Below are 25,916 nucleotides of genomic sequence, written 5' to 3'. Positions count from 1 at the left end.
ATCTTAGTGATTTGCTGAGGAAGAAAAGTGGCATTGAACTCTCACCATATTGTCTTTTATTCTACTACATGTGTAACCAAGTTGCAGTGTTGGGGGTTTATTATTGTTTAACAGAAAGGCCTTAAATGGGTTCTGCACAACAGTGTGGTAATGAGATCTGCCATGTCAAAAGCTGAGCAGTGGTGGACCTTCACCCGCATTCACGGCAGATTGGATTCCATGTCCCGGGTGCTTCATTCCCGCACTGGAGTCTTACCTTATTTTGTTTCTGTACTTTTCTCCTTTGATCATCATTGACTATTTTTAATAATTTCTGTAGAAGCTGGAGTTCTGAAGTTCATTCCAAAGTTCCTGAAGACCATAGGACAATGCTGGTTAATTGCAGGGGTTTTGGCTTTGTTCCTAGGAACTTTGAGTTGGCTTGTAGTGTGATACACTTCTATGGGAAATACAGGCTTCATTTCAAGTGTTGAATTGAAAAGTGGCCATCAAAGGGAAAAGGATATTCAGTGAGAAGTGTGGGCCAGCTGTGATGCCATATAAATAATTTCTTAATAAGCGTGACTAAATTATTAGCTGATCCAAGATTTTCAATATAGTTTCACAGGAAACAATTAAAAAAAGGGGAGGAGGTGGGAAAAGAGGAAGGAAGAGATTAAGTGGTTAAAAAAAAACCAAACCAAAACAAACCCTCAAAAAAGCACAATGGGCGTAGGCTTTACAGGGAGCTGAGGACAGGGGAAATGGAGGGACTGAAGGTCCTCCGTCCCCCCCCCCCCCCCCCCAATTAGCACCAGTTAGTGAGACATAGTGCTCGCACTTTATGTGACTTGGTGCAGCCTTAAGGAAATGGAAGATATTAAGTCTTTAAAAAATAATAAAAGATGACTCTTCTCAGTTACAGGTTAAATTGGCTGTGTTACAAATCCCACTGTGTGCTATCAAGGTAAGGTGGGGTGGGTGGGTGTCAGCGACTGTCCCGGAGTCCCTCCTGGGCTGTTGGCCCCCTGGGTCAGAGATGCTGTTTAATATAGAGAACTTCAGCTTTCCAAATGCTCGTTGTGTCAGTGTGCCAAACCACTTCCTATACTTGCTATGTTTCTTTTGTTATGTTAGGTGTAACTTGAAATGCTCCAGTGACTCTCTTTCCTCCACTCTTCATTTAATTTTGGAGTACATGGTTGAAAAATATGTTGTTGTACAGTTAGAACAAGTGGGATTAAATGCTAGTATAAGTGGTTTTTTTACTCTGAGGTGTTCTCCTTGGCTTTGAGGAAAAACATTGCACATGAAAGCTACGCATAAGACCAGGGAGTTGGACACTCTTTTTTATGAGTTAAATCTAAAATTATTTAAACCAAATTTAACAGAAAGGAAAAATTAATTTCGACTCCATGCTTCAGGTAGTGAAACTTTAGATTGCAACATTTTATCACTTTTCTGTATATGCTGCTTTATGGCACTGAAGGGTTTTTCTCCCCTTCCATCCTGAGGACAGTGATAGCATGCGGAGTGACATTGTGCTGCTTTCTGGAGGAAAGAAAATCAATTCCCAGCTCAGATGTCTCACTTAAAACTTTCAGGATGCTAACATAGTTGATGGATCTTTTCCCACTTGCAGTCCTTGGTCAAGGGCAGTTATGGTATACTGAGGAGGGCTTTCACTTTTAACAAAGTTAAATATTTTACACGTACTCATTTTAAGCTTGGATATGAAATCAGGGAAGCCTGTGATTCCCAAACTAGATGTTACTGCAAATGTGTAACTCTTTAAATTTAGGTGGTGTAGCATCTGGATGCAACTTCAGGTTTTGAGTTATGATTGACCTCACTTGACTCTGTGAGGAGACTTTGAAACTCAATGGATGTGCACAGAACAGGGTCCTTCATCCCAACTGCGTTGCTAGATAGTCATCTATGGAAGATCTCAGGGAAGGGGATACAACATGTCCTTCTCCAAGCATCAAAATTGCTATAAGATGGCTCTTATTTCCTTGAAGAGTTCTCTGACCAGTAAAGAGTCGATTATCTCTGTGTTTGTCTATATCCAGGTAGTTGATACAGTCTTTGTCTTATTTTGTCAGCATTAAAATTGGTAGAATCATTATAATTCTCATTAAAACCAACTGGGGTTGACTTAGCAATTAGTTGCCTGTAAAAGGAAGAGGATATCCTCAAAGGAGCCAGTGAGAACCACTCCTTGTTTGTCTTTTGATCTTACATGGTTATCTTCTTGCTTTTAAACGCAGCCTTCTGTCTCGTGTGCATAGTGCACAGCATGATACTTCTGTGTATGCATTGTGATTAGAGATACTGTCAGGTTATTTCCAGAACCCCAGTAGGGTGTATGTATTCTTTCTGCTGAATATTTATTTAGTTATGCTTGCACATCTGGGGAAAAAGAAAGAAGATTTACAAATATAGTACTTCATTTCACTAGCATCTTGCATAGCTTTCCCTTTTATCTGGTTTTCATGGAACTAAAAACCCATGCCCTGCAAACCAAATTATAGATGCAAATAACTTTACTATGGAGGAGGGAAAGCACACATTTAGGAAAACTGATAGAGTAATATTTCGTAGCAAGAGGTTCTTCAATTTAGCAGGGGTGTGTAAATTGAAATCTGCAGAAATAAAATACATGTTAGCCGTTGGAGCTGAGCAGTAAGTTCTCAATGGCTTGGTTTCTTTAAATCAAGATCCTAGCTACAAGTCTGGGGCTGGAAAAGGAAGTTGGCTGAGATTCTGTGATATTTATTTAGACTATCCGAATGTGATTTTTTTGTCCTTAGTCTGTTAAAAAAATAATTATGACTTACTGTGGGGGGGAAAAAATTCACTGAGCAGCTTCTCTAGCCTATCTTGTATCTTTACTGAGATGAAAAAAATCATGGCCTATTGAAATAAATCCTTTATTCCTTGATGTCAACTGCAGCCAGAGTTTCCTCTTTAGGTTATTAGCTTGGAGCAGTTTTGTGTAAGTTTGATACTGGGGGGGTTGCTGTCAATACACAAATAGTTTTGAATTTATGAATTTTAAGGTAGAATAGTACTTTGCCATTTACTGACCTTTTTTAAATGCCAAGTGAAACGTAAAGTCAGATGTCATGTAGAATCTAAGTACTGTAGTCTTTTTTGAGTAATTACCATTTTTTAACCTCTTCAGTACTTTTATTTTGTAGTTGAAAACTGTAGTTCAAATCCACAGGATCTGAGTCTCACTATAGCACAAGATGAAAGTGTGCTGTGACAGAAATTGCTGTTTTCTAATACGGTTTCTGGTGTGGTCTCTTTGCAACATAGTCAAAAGATGAAATTTATTTTAAGTTCAAGAGGTGCTTGTCTAGGGCTTTTAATGTTGGCTTCTGAAGGGAGCATACATTGACAAGGTACTTGAAAGATAAATTTTTTAGGTGAAAGAATTTTTTAACACACACAGAAATATGCCAAACCAGACTTGCATAGAGACAAAATGATTCTGTGCTGCAGCTTACCTCATTATGTGCTTAAAATGAAAAGCACTTTTTTCAAGTGCTTAGCATGATTAAATTCAGACAAGAGGAAATTTAGTGGGAGAAACAGTTTAAGAACTGAAACACTACAAAAGGTGAAGTGTGGTAAGAAGTCTTTGACTACCATATATGTTTCAATTTAAGCAGTTAATTTATTTGAGGATCAAAGATGCCGATGAGGTACTTCTGTAGCACTATATTGTATTCTGCCCTGCTCGTTTCTCAGTAACCAATCTCGAGTCTTTTTCTGTTACTTTATGCAGTTTGTGAACACCTGGGGTGCTCTGTAGACAAGCAGAAGTGTGTGATCCTCCGTGTGAGGGGACTCTCAAAAAATGTCCCTCGTCGTCTATCTAACAGGGATGTGAATCGGTCCAGCCCGGTGCAGACCCAGAGTGGCCTTGCACAGATGAGGAATTCTGCAGTCTTTCTCACCTCTGCTCCCAGGAATGTAAGCTTTTGCAGGAGGAGTTAATGTCTAATATCGTGTAGTATCTGCTAATGAGGTGTTAAAGAGATGGTTAGAAGGTTTTGAGTAGCACCTTAGTCATCTTGACTCCCTTTAGTGCTGTAAGGGAGGGTGAGTGAGTCAAAACAACATAATCTGAGTGAAGTGCATGTTGGTGGAGGAGGCAGGAAGGGAAACAAATCGATGAGCAAGCAAGGGGAAAGGGAGTTCGGAGGATTATTTGCCTTAGATCTGCTATAGATCGTTCTATTTCATAAATAATATATATTGAAAAAAAGCAGCAGCAAAACCTCAACCTTTAAATATGGTGTTCAGTCTCTGTCCTTGTCAGGCAGACGGCAGGGTGTTGAGGCGAGAACATTGGAGATTAGTGGTGCTCTCCCCCCCGCCCCCCAATTTTGGGGCTGAAAGTAGTACATGGCCTGTTTTTACTTCCTAGATGATCTGCGAGCTCAGAGCTTTCTCAGCCATAAAGGGAGACTTATGGCTTGCCTTTTTTATAGGGTGGGCAAAGCAGAGCATGCACATTAATATGCAGTCCTACTTACGCAGCTGACAGCTTTCTGTTGAATCACAACTCAGCTTGTAGGCATCTAAAAATAAATGAAGGAATTTGCTAAAAGCCCACTGAAGTTAATGGAAGATGGTTAATGAGTTCGGTAGGAATTGGATTTAGGATCATATCTGTATCACTTCTTCATGAAGATATATTAATACAGATTAGAAGAGGGCAATGTTGTTTATTGTTAATTTAGTCTAAGAATTGTATCATTTTTTTGTCATAAGTGGAATGATGGCATTTAATAATTACCATTATGGCAGCACCAACAATCATCCTGGAATGCATCCATGACTTTATTTTTACATGTACAAGTGAAAATACGTACAAATGTTTGCTGTCTGTCCTGCAGCAGCAAAGCAGGCGTTTCAAGGGTATGTCTGTTCAGGCATGTGAGTTTGCTATCTTAAGCGAGTTATTTTATAAGGACCTACTTAACAGAGATTCTTGCTTTTTACACCTAATCTGCCCTTTTCTGATTAAGAGCTTCAGGGGACCGAGATTGCCCCGAGCTTGTGTCCAGCTGTAATTTCGTTAACTCTAAATGTCCTGAGTAACTGCGATGATGAGTCGTCACTTGAGACATTACTGATTTCCAAGCCCAACCCTTCATAAAACATTAATTTAGATCAAGTCTAGGGCAGAAGTCGATACAGATTCCGGTGCAGATGATAAGCTTTTGAAGCTGTTTATCTAATGGCTCGCTTGATCACTGAATAGGATGAGTACTGTCCTGTGTAGTACGTAACCTCTGCAAAGAACGTGGTTAGTTGAAGTGTACGTATGATATATGGTTACTGGTGTTTTGTCTGACAGAGGTGGGAAGCTGGAGCCTGATGCATACGTTTTACTGTGTTGCTTCTAATTTACTTGCTATTAAATTTGCAAGTCAATACAGGCAAGGTTTGTTTGCTTTTGTGTGTGTGTGTTTTTTTTTTTTAAAAACTTCCTTTAATTTTCAGCCTGTTAGGTGCTATCCTGTGCAACTTCCTCAGATACCCGAAGGGCGAGATGAGCTGTGCCCTTGCGGGATGTGCATCGTATGTGGTACCAGGAAAGCAGCTCTGAGGAACTCTTAGTCTTAAATGTGACCTCTCTCGTGAATAGGATTAGTTTGTACTACTCTGCCGGCATTATTGAATGAAAGAATAGTAGACTAGGACAACATAAATAAACTAAGAAGGATGATGCAGATACGCAAATGCTAAATTTAGCTTTAAGATGATTATTTCGTGCCTCCTGGCTTTCCTGCTTCTCTGGGAGCGACACCTGTGACACATATGTGACTTCTAGTTCTTGGAGAAGTTTGCTATAGAGAATTGAAGAGGTTTTTGACTTTATTTTTATGCCTTTAAGTCACATAATGCCTGATGAAAATGCAGGTCTAGAAAATAGTGGGTTTAGAGGTCGGCTGTTTCTTGGGGCAGTGTTTTGCGGTAGTCTAATTCAGCCTTAGGTCTGCTCCTAAACTCTTGCTGGTACAGAGGATCACTTGGATTGGCTGTGACTGTAGTGGCTGTGCTCCTTGACACATGGGAGCGTAACATTTGTTGGGAAACACACCACGGTTAGGTGGGAGGATAATTTTTCCTAAATTATTAATGCATGTGCTGCAACTTTTAAGACCAGAGATGCTGTACGGTACAACCTAACAATGAGTGTTTAGGCATTTTCCCTGTTACTGTAGAAGAGTATCAGCTGGCTCGCTAGAAATCTGCGGGTTTGTGCTGCATGTGCTTTTTGTGGATGATCCGATGGCTGAATATTTTTTTTTCATAAATGGTTTTGCGGGCTAGTAGGGCCTGTGTAAGGGATAAAGAGGGATCGTTGCTGCTTTAGCAGATCCGCGGGAATCCGAAACAGTGTTATCTGCAGTGTGCATCAGGATGTGTATCTTGCCTTTGCTGCCTTTCACAGGCGCAGCGGCAGAGCTGTCGGGTACGGCTTGCGCTCTCCTGAGCTAAACTTTGCCGCGCCGGGGGCAGCGCGCCAGTCTCGGGGCCGAGGCGGCGGTGCGGGCAGGTGGGCCTCGCCCGGGGAGCCGGGCAGCCGCGGGAGCCGGCGCTGGTGACTGCCCCGCGGGGCTGCCCCGGCTGCGGCGGGGCCGGGCCCGGCGCGGGCGCCGCCGCCGCGTGCCGATAGGTGGCGGTGTCGGCGCGGCAACGGGCGGCCCCTGGGCGGCGCGGCCCGCGCTCCCGCCGGCGGCGGCTGGCAGCCCGCCGGGCCGCGCTGGGCTTCCCCGCCGCTCCCGAGCTCCTGTAATTATTGCGAGGAGATGTTTAATTCCCCCTCCGCTCTTGCGGGCGCACATCGGCGCGGTGAGGCGCGCTCCGGCACCCCGCGTGTCAGGGTCTCGCGGGGGAGGGGGGCAGAGTCCCGTCGTTCGTCGTCTCCGTGCGTCCGTCCCCCCCCCACGCGCAGGGCCGTCCCGCGTGGGCGCTGCGGGGCGGGCAGGGCGCTGCCGGCCCGGGGGGCTGCGCGGCGGGGGGAGCGCTCCTAATGAGATGCGGCGGAGCGGGGGGCGGGGCCGTGGCGGAGCGCAGCCAATGGGCGGCGGCGCCGCCGCATAAATTATGGGGGGGCCGGGATGTCCAGGTTTTGTGCGGCGCGGCGGAGCGCTGACCTCGGAGCTGGCCGAGCGCAGCCCCGCGCCCCGCAGGGTCCCGCCGCCCGGCCCCGCCGCCGCCGCCGCCCCGCCGCCCGGCGGAGCTGCCCTGCCGCCCGGCGCTCGCACACGCGCACAGGTCCGGAGAGAGGGAGACCTGATTTCTCCGGGAAGCGTTTCTGGCCGCGATTGCATGAATGCCCAATGTTGTAGACCAGTGGCAATGGATCTAGGAGTTTATCAACTAAGACACTTCTCAATTTCTTTCTTATCGTCCTTGCTGGGCACCGACAACTCATCCCTGAGGCTCGACAGTAGGTAAATAAGTGTTGTGTCCGAGGGGCTCTGCCGGCGCGGCGGTAGCGGGGCAGGTGGACGCCGGGCCGGCTCCTTTGTCCGGGGGAGCCGCAGCGGCGGCACCGGGCGCCCGCCTCGCCTCGCCTCCCCGGAGGGGCTGCCGTCCCCGGCGCGGAGCGCTGCTGCTGCAGCCTGCAATTAAGCTCCATCTTTGTGGTCTGCTGGGGGGAGAATGTGGGGACACTTGATCCGGCTGCAGGCGGGGGGTTCGGGGCGGCTTCACAGGTTGCTTTGCTGCATTGGAGCATCCCGGTGAGGCGGCGGCGGCAGGGCAGCGTGAGGATGACTTTCTCAGCCAACTGGCTACCAATGCCCGCGTCTCTTGTCTCTTAAATAATTCAGCTGCTGCTAATGTTGTATTTTTTTTCCCCCCCCCTCTTTCTTTCTCTCTTGCAGCTCCTCTGGTGCAAGCGTGGTAGCTATCGACAACAAAATCGAGCAAGCGATGGTACGTACCGATCGGGGCATAAAACCTCGGTCATGTTTAGAAGCGGTAAACAATATCGGGATGCGTCGGGCGATGGTTAACCCGTGCGCGGACGCGTTTTTATAGTGGGGCCGGGGGGGGGGGGGGCGGGCACGGGTTTGGTTTTGGGGGCTTTTTTTTGGTGGTGGTGGTTTTATTGATGGAAGGCTTCCTGCGGGGAGGAATGCGCACGTTTCTCTGTCGATGCCGGGGAGGGAATGACGGCATCGCTTTTGGCTCCTGCCTCCCCAAACGATTGATCCCGGCTCCATGCGGCGGGGGAGGGGCCCTGCTGGGGCAGAAAGCGGCATCTGTGAGGGGCTTCACCCCCCCAAGGGGGGTGTTCTGGGGCGCTTTTCACTTTATTTTTCGAACTCCTCCTAGCGCATCCCGCTCCGGGCCACCCCTGCCAAACGGGCGCATCCCCCGCGGGCTGCAGCAGGGGCATCCTCCGCCGCTCTGCCCTTCACCCTCCCGGCGGCCGGCACGGGCGTCGCGGTGCCCGGGGCCGGCGGCTCACCCTCGGGGGCCGCCGGCCCGGCCCCCGCCCTGCCCCCGGCGCGGTCGCGCCGCGCTGCGCCTGGGGCCCGGCCGCCCTTTGTTACTGGAGCGGTGCCTGGAGCCGTTCTCACGGGAGCTCTGCCGACTGTTGCTAGGCAAACTCCGAGCCTTTAACTCCCGGCTATAAATAACTCGGCCGCTCATTGGCCGGGGCGCGCTCTGACGTCACCCGCGGCCGCGCACGGCCGGCGGGAGGGAGGGAAATGCGGCAACCTGCGCCGAGAACTGGCTGCAGCCGGTGCGCGGGGGGCGGGGCCTGGCGGCGGGGCGGGGCCGGGGGCGGGGCGCGCTGCCCGCCGCGGGGCCGCACATGTGCGGCGGGGACGGAGGCGGCGGGTTGTGACAGCCCCCCGACCGCGTCCCCGTCCCCGACTGGGGTGGCCGAGCCCTGGCACGGCTTGGCCGCTGCGAGGCAGAGCTTTGCCCGCCCCGACTGCCTCCGCTGGCCCCGCGGGCCTGAGCGGGGGGGGCTCGCCGCCCTGGCTGGGATGCTCTTCTGTGCCCGAGCGGAGCTGGGTTCACACTGGCGCTCTGTGCAGGTGGATCTGCTGCATCTCCAGCTGAGCTGGGTGGGGGCCCGGGCTTGGCGCTGGGCTGCTTTCCTAACGCACATGCTCTGTTCTGCATTTCAGGATCTGGTAAAGAGTCACTTGATGTATGCGGTAAGGGAGGAAGTGGAGGTCCTCAAAGAGCAAATCAAAGAGCTGATAGAGAAGAACTCCCAGCTGGAGCAAGAAAACACTCTGCTAAAAACACTTGCCAGCCCGGAGCAGCTTGCCCAGTTCCAAGCACAGCTGCAGACTGGTTCCCCGCCTTCCTCTTCCCAGTCACAAGGGACAACACAGCAGCCTGCTCAGCCGGCATCACAGGGGTCAGGGCCTTCAGCATAGTTCAAGATGTCATTGCCATCGTGATCGCTGGCCTCTGGACTGCCCAGAGCAAGAAGGACTAGTGGGAATCCACCATGGCCACCCTTCATCCATTTCAATGCACATTGCAACCCAGACTGAGGACTCCACGCCCTGCACACATCAGGAGGGGCGTCTCCCCCCCGTATTACGCACTCATCTCTCTCTCTCTTCCCTCCCTTTCCCCTTTGGCTTGAAGGAGTCTTTGTTCTTAGGTTGATCAAATAAAATAAACTTTTTCCAGAGAATTAGCACAAGTACACTGGGGACTTGAGCAGCTTCTGCAAATGGCTGAGAAACGAAGCTGCATGCCTGAATTTTTTTGATTTGTTTTTAAATCTTCCACTCATCCAGTGACATAATTGATACAAGTGCTTTTCGAGCTTGGAAATGTGAAGAAATAGACTGGAGTAAAAAGTGATGGCTCAATCCCCCGTAGTGCACTTGGGGTTCCAAAGTAAGGACTGGTGCATAGGATCTTAAGAGGATGAGGGAGAAAGGTAAATTCAGTGTTTAACACTTAACTGTCACCTGAAACCTTAAGTGCAAATATTTGCACCGTTTTCTGAAGCAGTGGACAGGTGCATAAAGCTGTATTATATATAGAAAGCAGGTAGGTGACGTACAGCTGGATCATAGGATAATTACAATGAAGGTTATTTGCCTACTGTATATTTGTGTATTTAGTGTAATTACTTTGTAAAATAGAAAACTGTAACTACTTAGGTTGTACAGATTGAAGTTTAGTTGTTTCATTGGCTGATCTGAAGAAGTTTGGAAAGTGGTTTTTTGTTGTTTTTTTTATGCTACATAAATAAGAATGCACCTACGCAACTGTTCAGAATTTGGCAGATTTATGCTGTTTGTGTAACTTCTGAAGTTCCCTGGCTGCTGATTATCCTGAAGTAAATCTTTGTTCATTGTAGTTTGGTTCAAGACAGGAAAAACCACTCCAAAAACTACCAAGCCCTGCTAGCAAAGAATTAAAAAAAAAAAAAAAAATTGGATTTCCCAGTATGGATTTTTTGCATAGATCTGTATAGTAGTATGCATATGTTTTTGTGCATGTTCTCTAAACAGTTGTAACACGTCAATGTATTTAACTGTTGCACTTGTCAACTTTCAATAAAGCATACAATGTTGATAAATCACTGTTTGTATATTGTACTAATGTTAATGCAATAACTTTCAACATGTTGCAATGCAGTTTTACACAAGGAGTGAGGTCAGGAAGCATAGGTCTGGGTACAAGATCCTGTGTTGTCGGCTTCAGAGCTCACTCAAAGTTTTTGCTAAAAATGCAGCTCCTGCTTTCCACAGTTTCTTAAAAATGCAGTGTGTGTGCTGTCAAATGAAGGCGGGAGGAGTAGGGGGCCTGACTAAGAGCCAAGCTCTTGTTTTGCTCCAGTCCTATACAGTCAGGACTGTTGGGAGCCTTCTATACATCAAGTAGTAGATAAGCAGGAGCACAGAGTTGTGCTGTATGATCAGCCGTAAACGTGTAAGTCTTGTGCAACAGTTGTTCCCTAGCAGCAAACTGCACCCTTGCCGGGGCACGGGTCATCCCATGCTGGCAGCAGCTCCAACGCCCTTAATTTGGGGTGGCAAAGGCAGCGGGCATTACAGCTTCCCCAGCAGGTCAGCCGTAGCACCGCCTTCTCTCAAACTTCTAGTGATGAGAGCAGGCTGAAATCCCTATGTCCAAGAATTTCTCGCTTTCACCTCCACAGCTCTTTACCTTGATTAGTTCATAATTTTTTTTTGTGAGTTGAAATCATGTAAACTTGTACTAATTCTGCCTTGTGAAAGTGAGGAGAATTTCCAGTCCTGTGCGAAGATAAAACTGTTTCCCTTCAGTTTGCCAAAATACTTTTTTCCTCTTTAGTCGTGATAATTAATATATAACCAAATCTAAACCTACGAATTTCTAGGTGAAAGACTTCAGATATGGTGTGATAGTCTGCAGCTGGGGGAGCGCAGGAATTTGTAGTTTTACGGTAGGTTCTGTTTACTGGTGTTAAGGATGTGAATCTTGGATGCTTACAGTATTCACAGTTAAGGGGATAAAACAGTCCGTCCTTTTGAGGAGTAGTGGGACAGTACTTTGACTGTGAAAGCAGTGTCCTAAAATTTGAATAACAAGGAGTTAATCTGACTTAAAATGTAAGAGTTAAGTACAAAGTTTTTTACATGGTCTTATATGACTGCTTACTCCATATAATGAAAATCGGGAGGTACCATTCTCGTGTAACTTCATATTATTGCGAATAGTCAGGTGTAGCAGAGGGAACCGGGAAGGTTGAGGGTTCAAAGGCAGGACAGATCACCTTTTTTGGCGATCTATAGCTAAATTCTTGCTTTTGGGTACTCATCGTGCAGCAGTTCAGGCACTGCTTAGCTGTATCACAGCGTAAGCAGTTGCATTACCTTTATCGGGATTAGTATATCAAAGTGCGTGCATGAGTGTGTCTCTGTGGGAGTATGAACTTTAATTCGTAGTTTGTGTTCTTGAGATTTCAGTATATAATTTAAGAGCATTCTTAATGAGGAAATGCCAGAGAGAAATGTGAGATGCTTTTTTGGATGGATTAAGCTAAAATTAGAAATTGATGATAGCCTTTGTGGCAGAACAGCACTTGAATTATCTGGATCTGACAAAAGGAATGCTAATTTTGGTGCTTTTTAAATGGCTTAATTGTCTCCAGTTGCCTTTATATTCTGAATGTCTCTTTAGCACTTCCAGGCCATAACATTGAGTATATAAAAAAAAGTCTATCTTAACATGCAGATAGGCTTTATCACCCACTTCACTGACCAAAATTTGCAAAGAATTATCTTCTGTTTAAAAAATAAATTGACCTCTGGGTTTATTTCTTTTCATGGAATGCTCACCTGAGCGTATTCTAAATCCAAGATTTTTTTTTAACTGTTTTTTAATACAGTATCTGGAAGTCTGAAGGTTTTCGGTTAGGTAATACATTGATAATTTTAGTACACTGTGCTTCAACGTTGGCAAATCTGATCATTTAGTCTTGGGTACTGAATAGTTTTAAAACTATGGAGCCGGTTTTTGGAGCTGTTTATTAATTGCTAAAGTTAGGCGGAGCAATGTTTTGTTGCTGAGATGATTTCAGCAATAGCTCTGTCAAAACTGCAGTCTCTCTCCATGAAATGGATTCAAATTGACTAAAATTGCACTTGAGACCCAAACAAAGAGTAGATGTTTCAGTCGGTTGTGTTGTAATACTTCTGGAATGAATTGTTTTGATTTTTGCTTTTGTTCTAAACAAATCATTTTTCAGAGCACTTTAAATCAAATGTTGTTAATAGTCAAGAGTATCGTCTTTTTCCACCATAGTTTTTATTTGTACAAACCCTGAGATGCTCAGGTTTTCATCCACAGTGAGAATCAAATTAAATGTAATCTGTCTTTTATATGTCAGGCTTTTTATTCTCCGCATATCTCCAATTCAGTAATTCTTCAGGCTATATTCAAGCTGTTTGTCATTTAACTTCTTGTTGACATTTAGCTGCATGCTTGCTTTATTTTTAACAGCAGTATGATAAACTGATCTAAGCAAATTATCACGGAGACCAAGTGGCTATTTTTTTCTCTTGTGGCTTTTTTGTTTTTAAACCAATAATTTTTGGCAAATAATTAAGGCAAGTCCAGATTGTCCAATTTCTGAGGCCTCTGTAAATACTTGGGGAAGAGAAATATGCTTCAATAACATGCCTGAAAACTGTACGGAGAGCACCCAGACAAAACCTCCCAGCAGCAGTGGAGTAAATGCAGTGCCTTAGAGCTGCCTCTCCCTAATTCTTATGGAATAAATCAATGCCTCGGAGGCAGCTTCCTGTCTTTCAACTGGAGAAGGAATCCAGCGAGGCTATTTGGGAATTACCACCCTTGATTTCTGTAGCTACAGTGAATGTATTAATCTCAATACAAAGAATTTTAATTATTATTTATTCTTTGTAGGGTGAAATAGCAGTACTCGAGCTCGCTGACTGAAAGCATACTTGTTTAGCTTAATATATGCCATTTGCAAAACCTCTCGTTAAGCGTCTTGAGTACTTTAGTAACAGTTCACGTTACAGACGTTGCATTATTTCTTGCTTTTCTCACCTCTCTTTGGGATTATGCATTTTAACTTTCTGCAGAGTTTTCTGCTGGGGTGAACCTGAAACAAGTTAAAAATCCAAGGGTTTGCCAAAGCTGGAAATTAGCCCAATTCCAACTGTTGCTGGTCAGTGTAACTTCAGATGTATGAAACTAAGCGGAGAATGGTTGCTGGAGGGAGTTCCTGGGAAGACTGGAAGGAGCTTTGGTGTTTGAAATGCTTGTTTGAGGATACTCTGAAAAACACCTGCCACTGGCCCGATCCTTTTCCTGCGATGAGTAAGCAGACTCTTCCGACTGCATTTAGTATGTGCTGAGCTAGGCCAACAAATGGTGTGCTTGAAAATCCCATGGCAAGGAATTTCCAGCAGACACTGGCAACTGCCCTCCTGAATCGGGATCCCGTTTCCAACAGGAGCAAAGCCAAGCTCAACAATGAAGTTAAAAGCCAAACCATGAATAAACTAACTTCCTTACATTGTAAATACATCGGAAAAGGGCGGCAGTTCAAAAGGGAAAATGAGCAAAACTGCGATGACTTTCCTTGAAACTAAGTCCCAGGTGGTGGTTGTTCATTGGGATGCCCCCAGGAGAGTTGTGCTGGGCCAAGAGGCAAGAGAGTTTGGGTAGGACATGCCCAAGAGGCCCCTGAAACATAGCGCAACGCAAATTTGGGTACAGCGTAACGGCCAGCTGAGGAAAGGGAAAACAGTTCTCAGAAACCTTGTTCCTGAGCTAAGCCAGGTTCTTAGGTCATCTTGAGGCTTAACTTTGATTCTTCAGCTGCACTGGGTGGGGGTGGTTTTTCAGTGATGTGTATGTGGTAATACATATTGGATGCGGTTCAAGTTGTCATGAGAAAGTGGCTATGGGGGGAAAAAAAAAAAGAAAAGGTCATAACACTCCAATTTACGGTCTTCTAGTGTGGGTGGACTGAGAGCTCTGTTAAAGTTCTCCCTCTTTGGAGCTCTAAAGGCACTGTAAAATGGCGAGAGGTTGAGATCTGGCAAGTGCAAGCTCAGGGCAAATCCACCTGAATCTTGGAAGTAACAAAAGGGCAGTGAATAAAATTTGTCAGCCTTTAAGAAACCAAGTCAGGAAGAACAAACCTCTATGGCCTTCAGAAAGGAAAGCGGATCTGTTGTTCACAGGGAGCATAGGAAGGGAGGGAGATGAGCTTATCTGTGGATTATTTAAATTACTGTCAGCTGCTTTCCAGTCCAATGTACATTCAGGATCTCTAGGAGTTGGAAGCTGGGTATCTGTGCTGAGCTCTCAGATGTCTCCCAAAAATCTTGTTTAAAGTATCTGCCTGCATTATGCTCCTGGTGGAGGCTGCAGTAAATGGTCATTCTTCTTTCCATTAGTTTTATTGCTGAGAACCAGCCTGTTCTGCCTCTCCGCTGCTGCTTTAATCAAAGCTTTGCTACCAGATAGCCATCAGAAGAGACATCTGCAATTCAATTAGGTATGTGCTTAAACTCACAGTCTCTGTGAAACCAGCCGCTGCCAGAACAGAGTGCCCTCCACGCCGTGGGCTCAGCGGGGCTGCAGCCTGTAGGGCTCCGCTCCAGCAGTTCTGCCTCCTGCTACCAGCTCGTCCTCCCTCCTGGCCCTCTCGTCCTGCTTACAGATGCTTGAAATGAGGACCCGTTCCTCATAGGAGGCTGGTGGGAGTTTATTTCTTCTTCCTTGCAAAGCAGGAGAGAAGCTAGAAACTTGGCACCACGCAGGAGCCACAAAATCTGCTTTATAACATATTGAAAGTGATTGCTGCAGAGTAGCATCTTCCTACCTTGGGAGGTAGGATGAAGAAGCTCCAAAGGTGCTCCAGGGCTAAATTATTGCACCTTTTGCATGGACATGAAAGCATGATGAATTGATAGGAACGTCCATACCAAAAGAAGTTGGACTTCTTTATTTTCACTGGCTTAGTTCAGTCTCCAGTGCTGTAAGTGCATATCCTCTGGTGCTGGCTGCTTCAGGGCCACCATTCTTGTTTGCAGTGACCTTATGAGGTGACTGAGGCGAGGTCCAAACGCCTTCTGGGCAGGCCAGACCACCGAGCCTCTGTGAGGAACAGCTCTTTGGAAATATTTCCATGACCCTAGAGGTAAAGGTGAGCTCCAAGTGATGTCAGGCTGGTCCCTGACACGTACCACAACCTTGTTTAAAAGTGTTCCAGAAGGATGTTAGGAAGTGCTTTAGTGGTCTCGCTTAAAGCATTTCTAATAACTTATTATAAAGGCTTGCAAAATCCCAGGTGAAAGCAGTCAGAAGGGAGGTTTGTGTGGGCTTCTTTGTAGAAAAGATGCAGTTGACAAAAACCCCAAAACCAAAGAGAAGCGAAGGTGAGCGTGGGGAGTGGATGTGTCTTGCAGCTCACTGCAAGCTTTCCTGCCTTCAGGGAGCAGCAGCCTCCGGTTGATAGAGAAGCAGGTTTAATGCTAACCTGGGATGGGAGAAAAGCAAATGGGGATCAGGACAATGCAGCTGAGTAGAGCCCCAATGGATTCAGGGTGCCGTACCAGTCTGTACCCCCGAGCATAGGATTTAGCAAAGCCTTGGTAAGTGCCCTGCAGCTGTGGGCTTTCTCCATCTGCTGTTCACAGGGGATCCACCCCAACAGTGGCAATAAAAGCACTTCATGTCTGTCAGGGTGAGGTGAGAAGAGGGTGGAAGTGTAAGTACTCATAGGTGGTGCAGGAAGAAGTCCCCTAGCCCTTCTCCCCATCTCTCCATCAGCTTTAACTTTAAATCCAGTGAGCAATGGTGGTGGATCAAATTCAGTCATGCTCTTAATGAACAGCAGCTCCCTATTTAATGGGTTCATGTAGAGGCTCTGAGCCAGGACAGCCTATTTGCTCAGAAGGCAATTACTCCTATTTACTACTTAAGTGCCATAAATGCAATTGGGTTTCTAAGGAACGGCAGTAGCTGTATAGCCAGGGCAAGTGGAGAAAACTGAAGCGGCTCCAACCAACAGTAGGACACAAATAAGTCAGGGCTGGGGGTGGTCAGGTAGATCTAGGATAGAGGGAGATGATAGGAGAGGCCGTATTCTCATGTGACTTGTTGGATGCCAATATTGGTATTGGAAATGTCAGAGCTGGGCAGTGATTTTACTCCAGCCCTGGGCTGCTTTGGTGGCCTTGGTAGCCAGCGAGGTCTGGGAGCAGATACCAGGGCCAAGCTCCCACGATGACCCCCACACAGAGCAGGGGAAATTTGAAAAGGCTGGAAGAGAGCGCCCTTTTTTTTCCCCTCTCTCACAATACTGATTTTCTTAATATATTTTTAATAAATGAAGTGAAATCTCACAGGGGAAGGGAAGTCTAGCGTGGGGCCCTATCTGTTTTAAAGGGTTGCCAGCGGAGGAGGTTTGGCAATATTTTTCTACTGGAGCATCCTCAGTGCCTGCAGTGCTTAAACTTGCTCCTGGACCCTCTGGCTTTCAACGTGGTCCCTGAGAGGTGCGTGCCCGGACCTCTCAGGCCATCGATGCTGATCCTGTTGGTTCAGGAGGTGGAGGGCCTGTAAGACCAGGCAATGTTGGGTGGGGGTGTTCAGCCAGCCACTGCCCACTCACCATTCCCTCGAGGAGCCGCCAGCGTCTGGCTTGGCCACCCCAATCCCTGCATGCTTCAGCGCTGCTCTTCGTGAGGGTTAATGCCCCCAGCAAGTGCTGGGGCGAGGAGGGGACTGCACCTCTGCACCTGTAGCCCAAGGGAAAACACCCCAGTTTTCCGTGGCACTCTTTTTTCATCTCAGTGTGGCTGCTTGCAGTCAGCCTGAAGGTAAAATCAATCTGTACCACAACTCTGCTTGCATTTCACCATGAGTTAGCTGCTTCAGTGGCAAACGCTCCTTTCTTTAAAAAAGTTTCCTTTTGGGGATGTGAAAATACAGGTATTGGTTATTAGTAATTTAGAGAGGAGAAAGCTCTCATGTCTACAGTCTGTTGTTTACAGGAGGGTTAGATCCCTTGCCTTTCTCAAGATAAATTTAAGGTAGGCATTTGAATTAATCAAGAAGAATCAGCAATGCAAAAAAAACCCAACCCAAACAAAAATAAACAAAAAACACCCTGCAGAAGAGGGCAATTCTGCACATGGTGATTTTTGGTGGTTTTGGTCATAAAAATCTTACCCCAGTTCATCCCAGGGGCAAGAAAGTCTTTCCAGTACAGCCTGACAGCTCATCACCATTCCAGCTCCCACCTGACCAAGTGCATGCTGCAGCACCCAGGGCGTGAGCAGAAATGCTTAATGAACACCGCTTAATGAAGTGCCTGGTGTAAAAATACTGCACCCTGATACTGGAACACTGCCTGCCAGCTCGTCCCTTAAGGGCTGTTGCCAAAGTACTGCCCAAAAAACTGAGGTTGCGTTCTTAAAGGTGGGGGTTTCTGTTAGAGAGCAAGCCCCTTGCTGGGATTGCAGGACCTCCTAGTGTGAACACGGTTGTATTTTAGCAGTGGCTATTACTATTAATCGATCAGGTGTAAGCGGAATCATAGAATAGTTTGGGTTGGAAGGGACCCTTAAAGGCCATCTAGTCCAACCCCCCTGGCAGTGAGCAGGGACATCTTGCACTAGACCAGGTTGCTCAGAGCCCCGTCCAACCTGACCTTGAATGTTTCCAGGGATAGGGCATCTACCACTTCTCTGTGCCAGTGTTTCACCACCCTCATCATAAAAAAATTATTCCTTATACCTAGTCTGAATCTACCCTCTTTCAGTTTATCCCTTGTCCTATCACTACAGGCCCTGCTAAAAAATCTGTCCCCATCTTTCTTACAAGCCCCATTTATATACTGAAAGGCTGCAATAAGGTCTCCCCGGAGCCTTCTCTTTTCCAGGTTGAACAAGCCCAACTCTCGCAGCCTGTCCTCATAGGAGAGGTGCTCCAGCCCTCTGAAGATTTTTGCATCCCTCCTCTGGACCTGCTCCAACAGGTCTATGTCTGTCTTGTACTGAGGAGTCCAGAGCTGGATGCAGTATTCCAGGTGGGGTAAGTACTGTGATACTGATGTTGCTACACTTAAAGCGGTGCTTTCTGCTCAGTATAAATTCAGCAACTTGGAGTGTTATCCATCCATAACGTCCTTGCCCGGGCTGTCTGTGAGGACTGACCCAGCCTGGCTAGCCCCACACCTCCGACTGCCTCTGGCCAGCAGCAGACACATGAGAGAAGGCCTGGAGCCATCCTCGTCCCTGAAAATCATCTCACCTTCCAGCAACCAACAATTTAGGGTCTTCCCAAACTGGAGGCTGCAGCTGGACACCCACGTTTTAGAGTTGCCATTGGACGTGTCCTCCAGGCATGTGCTTAAAGCAATTTCCATTCTTGCGCTCGCTCTGCAAGAGCAGTTGTTCCCCAGTTGTCCCTTTCCAGTCTGTCTCCCCAGGCTCCCTGGTGCTCACGCTTGGTCCCCAGAGTAGCAGCACCCACGGAGCCCGGTGCTGGCCCCAGTCTGTGCTGTTAGCCCACGGGCATCGCTTCAGACCTGGAGCTTTCTGCACTGCACCTGTTGCCTGGTACTCGGTGTTGTGAGCTCCTCTGCAAGCCCTCTCCCTTGATGTTCCAGGTAGGCTCGCATGGCTAACGTGGTGTCCTTCGCAGACGTGGTCTCCTCACCTTCACCACCCTCACGTTCACCACCACCTGCCCGCTCAATTACTTAAAAGAAGTAATCCTCTGCTTTTGGAAAAGGAGAGGACTCTGGGTATTGGCATCCCTTATTAGCATTGATTTTACTTGCTTTCATGGGCGAATCATTAGACAAAACATCATTAAATGGCTCACTTTCATTCCTGTGCAAAGTTTCACTTTCCCTTTCTCTGACGAGGATGTCACCCTGGCAGGGCTGAGGCCAACCCAGCTAAGGGAAGTTTTAAATGAAAGCGCTTCCACCCTTTTGAGATGTTGCATTTGAAAACTCACAGACATCAATCTCCTTTTTCTTTTTAAAAGGAGGGAAAAGAAAAACAACCTTTACTTTTGGTCTAAATTTTCACAAAACTCCATTTTTAGCTATGCTTAACTCCAAAGTTTGCCAATGAGGCTACTTGGCAACATCAGTAGAGACATATATATGTATCTATCTCTCTGTCTCTCTCTCTATATATCAGCTATGATCCATGTTAGAAGCACACCCAGGATACACCTTCAGTATTGCTAATTTCTGATGACCAGATAGATTTGACGTTCCTATTAAAGTCTGAGCTCCTGAAACCATGCTGCTCCTATGAGACTCGTACCTTCTATTAAGAATGAGTCAGCTTCTAGCCTTCTGTTTCTGAGGAAAAGAGCTGAAAATATCAACGAGCTGCAATACATTGAGCCAGAAATCAGAAAAGAAATAAGAGAAAAAAAATCCAAAATTATTTCTTAAGATTAAATGACACATTTGGGCCTGACTTAGGAGGTTTTTGGATGCTTTGACAGCTCTGAAATTGTGTTGGAGCAAAGTTGCTGTGCCTTGTTCATGTGCTCTGACAGTAGCACAAGCTGCCTTTGGTGTTACAGTCCCCTGATCCTGCAAGAAATTAATTAAGGGCTTGGGGTTAAACAGAAATACAGGATCAATCTTCCCAGTTCATAAAGTGGGGCTGAAATTTTTTTCTTGATGTCTGGCAGTTTCACGATATTTAAGCATATGCTGGATCTTTAATCTTAAATACCTTTTATCAATTTATTAGGGAGCATTTTTGTACCCACAGTATCTTGTCCAGTGACTCTTATATGCAAATAATCAAGCTGAAATACTAATTACTTTTGGAGAGGGAATAAATAATGATATTGTTCTGGATTATCAAAAGCAATTCAATCTGTTCCTTAAGGCAGCAATAAAGGTTGCAACCTTTTTTACAAAGATGGAAAAGGCAAACGACTGCTCGCTTTTAGCTGTGCAAACAGGTGAGGAGAAGCAGCATTCAAATTGGGGTCGCACCAATGCTGCAGCTGTACTGAGCCTCTCAAAATTAGACTTTGCTTTTGCTTCAGAAGCAATGGTATTCATCCATTCACCCCAACAAACTCTCTGGAGTGCTGTTGTTACAGCATCTACAACCTGGGCACTGTGCAGCACCAACTGCTCTGTAGCAGACAGCTTCCTTGGAGAAGGGGCTCTCACAGACCGTGCCCAGGTAGCCAGGGCTGGTGCCCTTCTGTGCCTGGTGGGACGGCCACCCTACAGCCCTCTGTGTTTTCTCACAGTGGCCCCAAGGGCGAGGACAGGTCGAGGAACGGGAACTCTCCAACAACAAGTTTCCTACAGCTCAGGTTGTGTTTTGCAATGAAGGGTCAAGAGAAAGCACTGACTTTTTGTTCTCCAGAAACCGCTGGCTAAATCAACTAGACTGAAAAATAGCAAGGGCCATTTCCAACAAAAATAACCAGCGGCGTGTCGTGGTTTAACCCCAGCTGGCAACTAAGCCCCACACAGCCGCTCACTCACTCCCCCACAGTGGGATGTGGGAGAGAATCAGAAGGGTAAAAGTGAGAAAACTCATGGGTTGAGATAAAGACAGTTTAATAGGGAAAGCAAAAGCTGTGCATGCAAGCAAAGCAAAGCAAGGAATTCATTCACTCCTTCCCATGGGCAGGCAGGTGTTCAGCCATCTCCAGGAAAGCAGGGCTCCATCAGCGTAATGGTGACTTGGGAAGACAAACGCCATCACTCTGAACGTCCCCCCCTTCCTTCTTCTTCCCCCAGCTTTATACACTGAGCATGACGCCATACGGTATGGAATAGCCCTTTGGTCAGTTGGGGTCAGCTGTCCCAGCTGTGTCCCCTCCCAGCTTCTTGTGCCCCCCCAGCCTCCTCGCTGGTGGGGTGGGGTGAGAAGCAGAAGAGGCCTTGACTCTGTGTAAGCACTGCTCAGCAATAACTAAAACATCCCTGTGTTACCAACACTGTTTTCAGCACAAATCCAAAACATAGCCCCATGTTAACTACTCTGAAGAAAATGAACTCTAGCCCAGCCAAAACCAGCACAGGTGGTAATGATCCTATCTCCAGTCCCCTACGAGTGCTGTCATCTTTGCAGAACTACGTCAGGAGCGTAGCAAATGAGAAGAGAGCTGTTTGAAAAATTAGAAGTTCGACCCTTTTCTCACCCAGCCCCCATGAAACCGTATCTTTCTATCATGAGCCTGCTAAGAGATCTAGTTTATCTCACCTGTCCTAAAATGTGTGGGCAGGGAGGTTTCCAAGGGGACAATTCCTTTGACAGCTGTATTCTACTGTCAGCCAAACGATTAAGCAAAACACTGCAGCCCTATAATTACACGTAAGGCGTTTCTCACGTACCGCGTAAGTCTGGCAACTGCTAACAAAGGTCTGGGTGCGTACGGGACCGCTCCATCTGGAAGATGGTTATGCAGGCAGCCTGTTTCCTCAACCCATGCAAATAGAGAGACAGAACATACAGTACGTTGCCGCTCTGGCAGATGCATCCTGACAAGGTTAAACCAAAGGGCTTCTCTGGAGCGGGTAAATACGAAGGGTTTCCTGCACTGTTTACTTACTGGGGGCAAGGCACTTCAAAGAGGGGCAGCAGGATAATAGATCAGTCCTTCTGGAGAAGTGTTTGGTGCTGGGAGAGGCACGAACATCTTACAAAAATGTGTTTAAGGAACTGACGGGGCAAATGACACGTTTGGGACCTGGACTATTAGTGTGTAGTGCACCTTGGCATGGTACCTCGGTGATCTTCAAATTCTTCCTGCCAGTGAAGGGTGAGTATTTCCTGCCTGTGCTACAGGCAGTACTGACATGGCAGTAGCTGCCAAGCACAGCCAAGGGAGCTGCCAAACGCTGCAATTGAAGGCTGTGCTGCACTTCTCCAATGGTCTCCGCTGTGGCCCATGAACTGTGTTTATCCTGGTGTGCATCACCCCTACCCCCTTTGCTAGCCCAAATCCAAGTCCTCCTTCACTGAGATGAACGGGCATGGCTGATGGAGCCTCCTGCAGCAGGACAGGCTCATGGTGCCACGTGGCGTTCATCTGCTCCTGGGCACCAGGTTGTCCTCACGCTGGACCAGGGGGGAGATTTTTGTAGACCTTTCTAACTTGTTGGCAAACAACTGTTGTATTTAGGCCACGGCTCCATAATGTTTTCTTTTGGGAAGAGAGGGGCTCTTTGGGAGTTGTGGTTGTCACTTCCCGGTGGTTTCCCTCTCTCGGTGAGGAGGGAAGCCCTTGGGCATGCTAGGCCGTGTGGTCGGCTGTGTCATCCAGCGTGGAGGAATGGCATGAGCTAATTGCTAACCCTGTGGAGTATGAAAGCATCACAGGTGGTAGGAAAGGCTTTGATTTTTGCCTGGAGAGGGCAAAAAAGGGAAGAGTTGCTAACCGACAACCAGCAATAATAAACAATAAACAGCCTGTGGAAAGCAGGTCCTCTTCTCATAGGGGAGAAAATACCTAATTCTCAGCTTTCCCGGATTAACTGACTTTACCTTGTGCTGATGCACCCTGAATGCAGTCTTTCAGGAAGAAAAGCATGAAAGCTGTGAGTTTTGGGGGAACCCTAGGGAATGAAACAGATGACTTTTATTTCTGTCTCTTGGTTTGCAATGCCCAGCACACCCCTCTAGCCTCCCAGGCTCTGGATTTCTGACCTTTTCTCTCAATAATGATTTATTGCACGTTACAATACTTACCGCTGGGTTGAAATGACAAATATACACAAGCCTATGCCTTTTGTTTCTACACAGCCTGCATTTAAAAGGGGAGAAGATGAGGTAAGGCTCAATTGTTTCTTGAGCAGCCTTTGCTCCACCGATGCTGGAAAGTCATTCTTGGGACAGTGACACCCGCCGACCCGAAGCATCAGGGGAGGAAAGCAGACCTAAACGTGAAGTGGCCGACGCTTGGTGTCTGTTTTCACTGTGCATACTGACACAAAACCCCAGTGTGCGGTGGCCTGGGCTGTGCTCGGACGTGCTCCGTGTGTTGATGCTGCACCAGCGTGTGGCTGTATTGCTACAAACAACTCCCCATGCCGAAACGCCTGCAGATCGGCGCTGCCTGGGGTCTCCTCCTGACCTTGGGCGATGTGATACAAGTCCTTCAACCCCAGACTGGTTTGAACACGTTTTGAAATGAAGTTATCTGGGAAGCCAAGGACTTTCTCTTGGAAGGGTTGAGTGCTGTGCCTCCAATGGCACACCCTGGGCATGGGAGACGGCGGTGTGCACCACTGCCAATGCAGCAAATGTCATTGCTGTAGTGGCTGCGGGTAAGGATGCGAGACCAGGTTCAGGCAGACCTGAGACTTGTTATCTCCTGAGCTGGAATTCATCCCGTATAGTTGTAGGGTTGTCATAACGTGGATATGGAATGACTGAAACTTTAAGGGACCTGTGGAGGTCATCTGATCCAACTGGCCACTCAAAGCGGGGCTAACTTTGGCATTAGAGCAGGTCACTCAGGGCCATGTCAGCTGAGTTTTGGAAACCTCCAAGGACAAAGATCCCACAGCCCCTCTGGACAACCTGTTCCAGTTTTTGCGATGTTTTTTTTCCCTAATCCCCAGTCGGACTTTCCTTTGGTGCAACTTTTGTCTGGTTTCTACCACAGAGACATCTTTGATTCCTCTATAATCATTGTAGAGAATCAAATTTGGGGCCCCTGAAGTTTCTCACCTTGTTTAGGGTGAGATTAATTGCAAGTTTCGAATAAGGAGTGCCCGTCTTTGCCTGCTGGTGAGACTGGCTCCCCTTGTGCATGCTGCTGCATTTCTGCTACCAGTTATTCTGGGCTGCGGACATCCCTTCCAGCTGCCATGCCCACTGGAGACAACTGACCCTTTCTTGGCTGTGGTTGTCCACTTGGAAAGCTAGAATAGCTTTTCTTGACAAAGCAGGAGTAGACCTGCTTTTAGGGGGAGGAAGAGGAGCTGGTTGCCTTCACCTGCTCCACCTGCAGCTCCCATGTTCAGGAGCTGCACACTCATGCCTAGTCCCTCTTTGGTGCCTGGGCACTTGGCATAGATGACTATGGAAGAGCCCTTCTCCTCTTCAGCATGCAAATTAAGACAGAAATGACAACGTGCATGTTTTTTTTCCCCAGCATGTAGCTGCAGTATTTGTGTTATTGGAAAGCTGGGGGCTCTCCATGATGGCATCCTGCATCCCGGGATAAAAGGCAAACATGTGTACAGGGGGCTGGTTGGAGCGGTGGGGAGCAGCATGTTTGAGAAACATGGATGAAATAATCCTCGAGCAATTAATTTATTTAGGAATGACAAAAAAGCCAGCAGGTGATTCTTTTGTTCTCTGACAGGGACAATAATCTTTTGTGTATAAAAAAGGCTTTCAAGAAAAGCTTTTCAAGTCGACTCCATCAGAATGTTTTCAATGGAGAGATTTTGACAGAAGATACCGATTTGTTGAAATGAAAAGGATTACAAAAAAATATTCAAAAAACCCTCCAAAAAGGTTTGTAGAGAAAAATATAAAAATAATGCTTTCAATTCATAAATTGTTCATTTTTTTTTAAATCTGGAATTTGACACTGATATTTTGAATGTTGTGTTATGTAGGGTGGGTTTTTTAACATTACGGCTGACATGTCGTGAAATCATCACGGCGCATAATAACATCTTACCATTTCTAGCTCAGAGTGTTGCCTGTTTGTTGTAGTGAAACAGTTTGGCACCTGATCAAAGTGTCTCCTGCCTGTCTTGTAAAAAAATAATGTCAAACTTCCATTACAACACAGACAGGAGACACTTTGATCTAGAAAAGAAAATATGTTAGTGTTTACTAAGTGGCAGATGGTTTTAATAGTTTTAAAATGAAACAGAATAAAAAAATAGTAAGATATTCTTATATAATATGCAACACTAATGAAATGCCATGAAATGATATGAAAAAAAAACAACACAGAGAAAAATTGAAGCGAAAGTAGGAAAGAGCATTTCTAGAGAGTGACTTTTTTTTTTTGTGGGGGCCTTTCCTTTGCCATTCACTTTTGACCAGGCTGGGTTTGCTGGGCTGAGCCTCTCGCACACGGTGCCACTGGGATGGGGACGCAGAGTTGGCAGGGCTGTGAGCTGGGAACACCTGGCTTGTTTAAAAAGAGAGATGAGGATGACCATTCCAACGAGGATGACTCTTGCGTTGTTGCCGTTGGCTTGTTTAATGTCCAAAACAAAGTTCCCGATGAGCAAGAGCATGTTTTTGGTGAATACATTTCTTAAACAAAAACAAAACCCAAAAGAGCTGCCCGGTCTGGAGCGTAAACTTGAGATGGTTAGCTGTGGTATCTGGGGATCTGTTCCAGGAATCAGCATGCTGAGCACCGCGTCTGACTCAAACCATCAGGCACCGGCTATTTGG

The 25,916-nt window shown here is 46.7% G+C and overlaps 1 protein-coding gene across 5 annotated transcripts in view; it reads left to right on the top strand.

Annotated features, from left to right (window-relative positions):
• The window catches only part of TSC22D1 (TSC22 domain family member 1), a 97,292-nt gene extending 86,707 nt beyond the window's left edge, over positions 1–10,585 (top strand). For 3 of the 5 annotated variants that reach the window (XM_072850175.1, XM_072850174.1, XM_072850178.1), the window contains 2 exons: positions 7,899–7,950; positions 9,162–10,585. In XM_072850175.1, the coding sequence (XP_072706276.1) occupies positions 7,899–7,950; positions 9,162–9,419 (310 nt within the window). In that variant the 3' untranslated portion in view covers positions 9,420–10,585. Of the gene's footprint in view, positions 1–7,132; positions 7,464–7,898; positions 7,951–9,161 lie in introns of those variants that run through there. The other 2 variants (XM_072850176.1, XM_072850177.1) reach the window with 2 other exon arrangements.
• Positions 10,586–25,916: the final 15,331 nt, after the last annotated feature.

The sequence above is a fragment of the Ciconia boyciana genome, chromosome 1, assembly GCF_034638445.1.
Source record: "Ciconia boyciana chromosome 1, ASM3463844v1, whole genome shotgun sequence".
Classification (NCBI taxonomy): domain Eukaryota; kingdom Metazoa; phylum Chordata; class Aves; order Ciconiiformes; family Ciconiidae; genus Ciconia; species Ciconia boyciana.
This window is presented reverse-complemented; position numbering and strand designations above follow the sequence as displayed.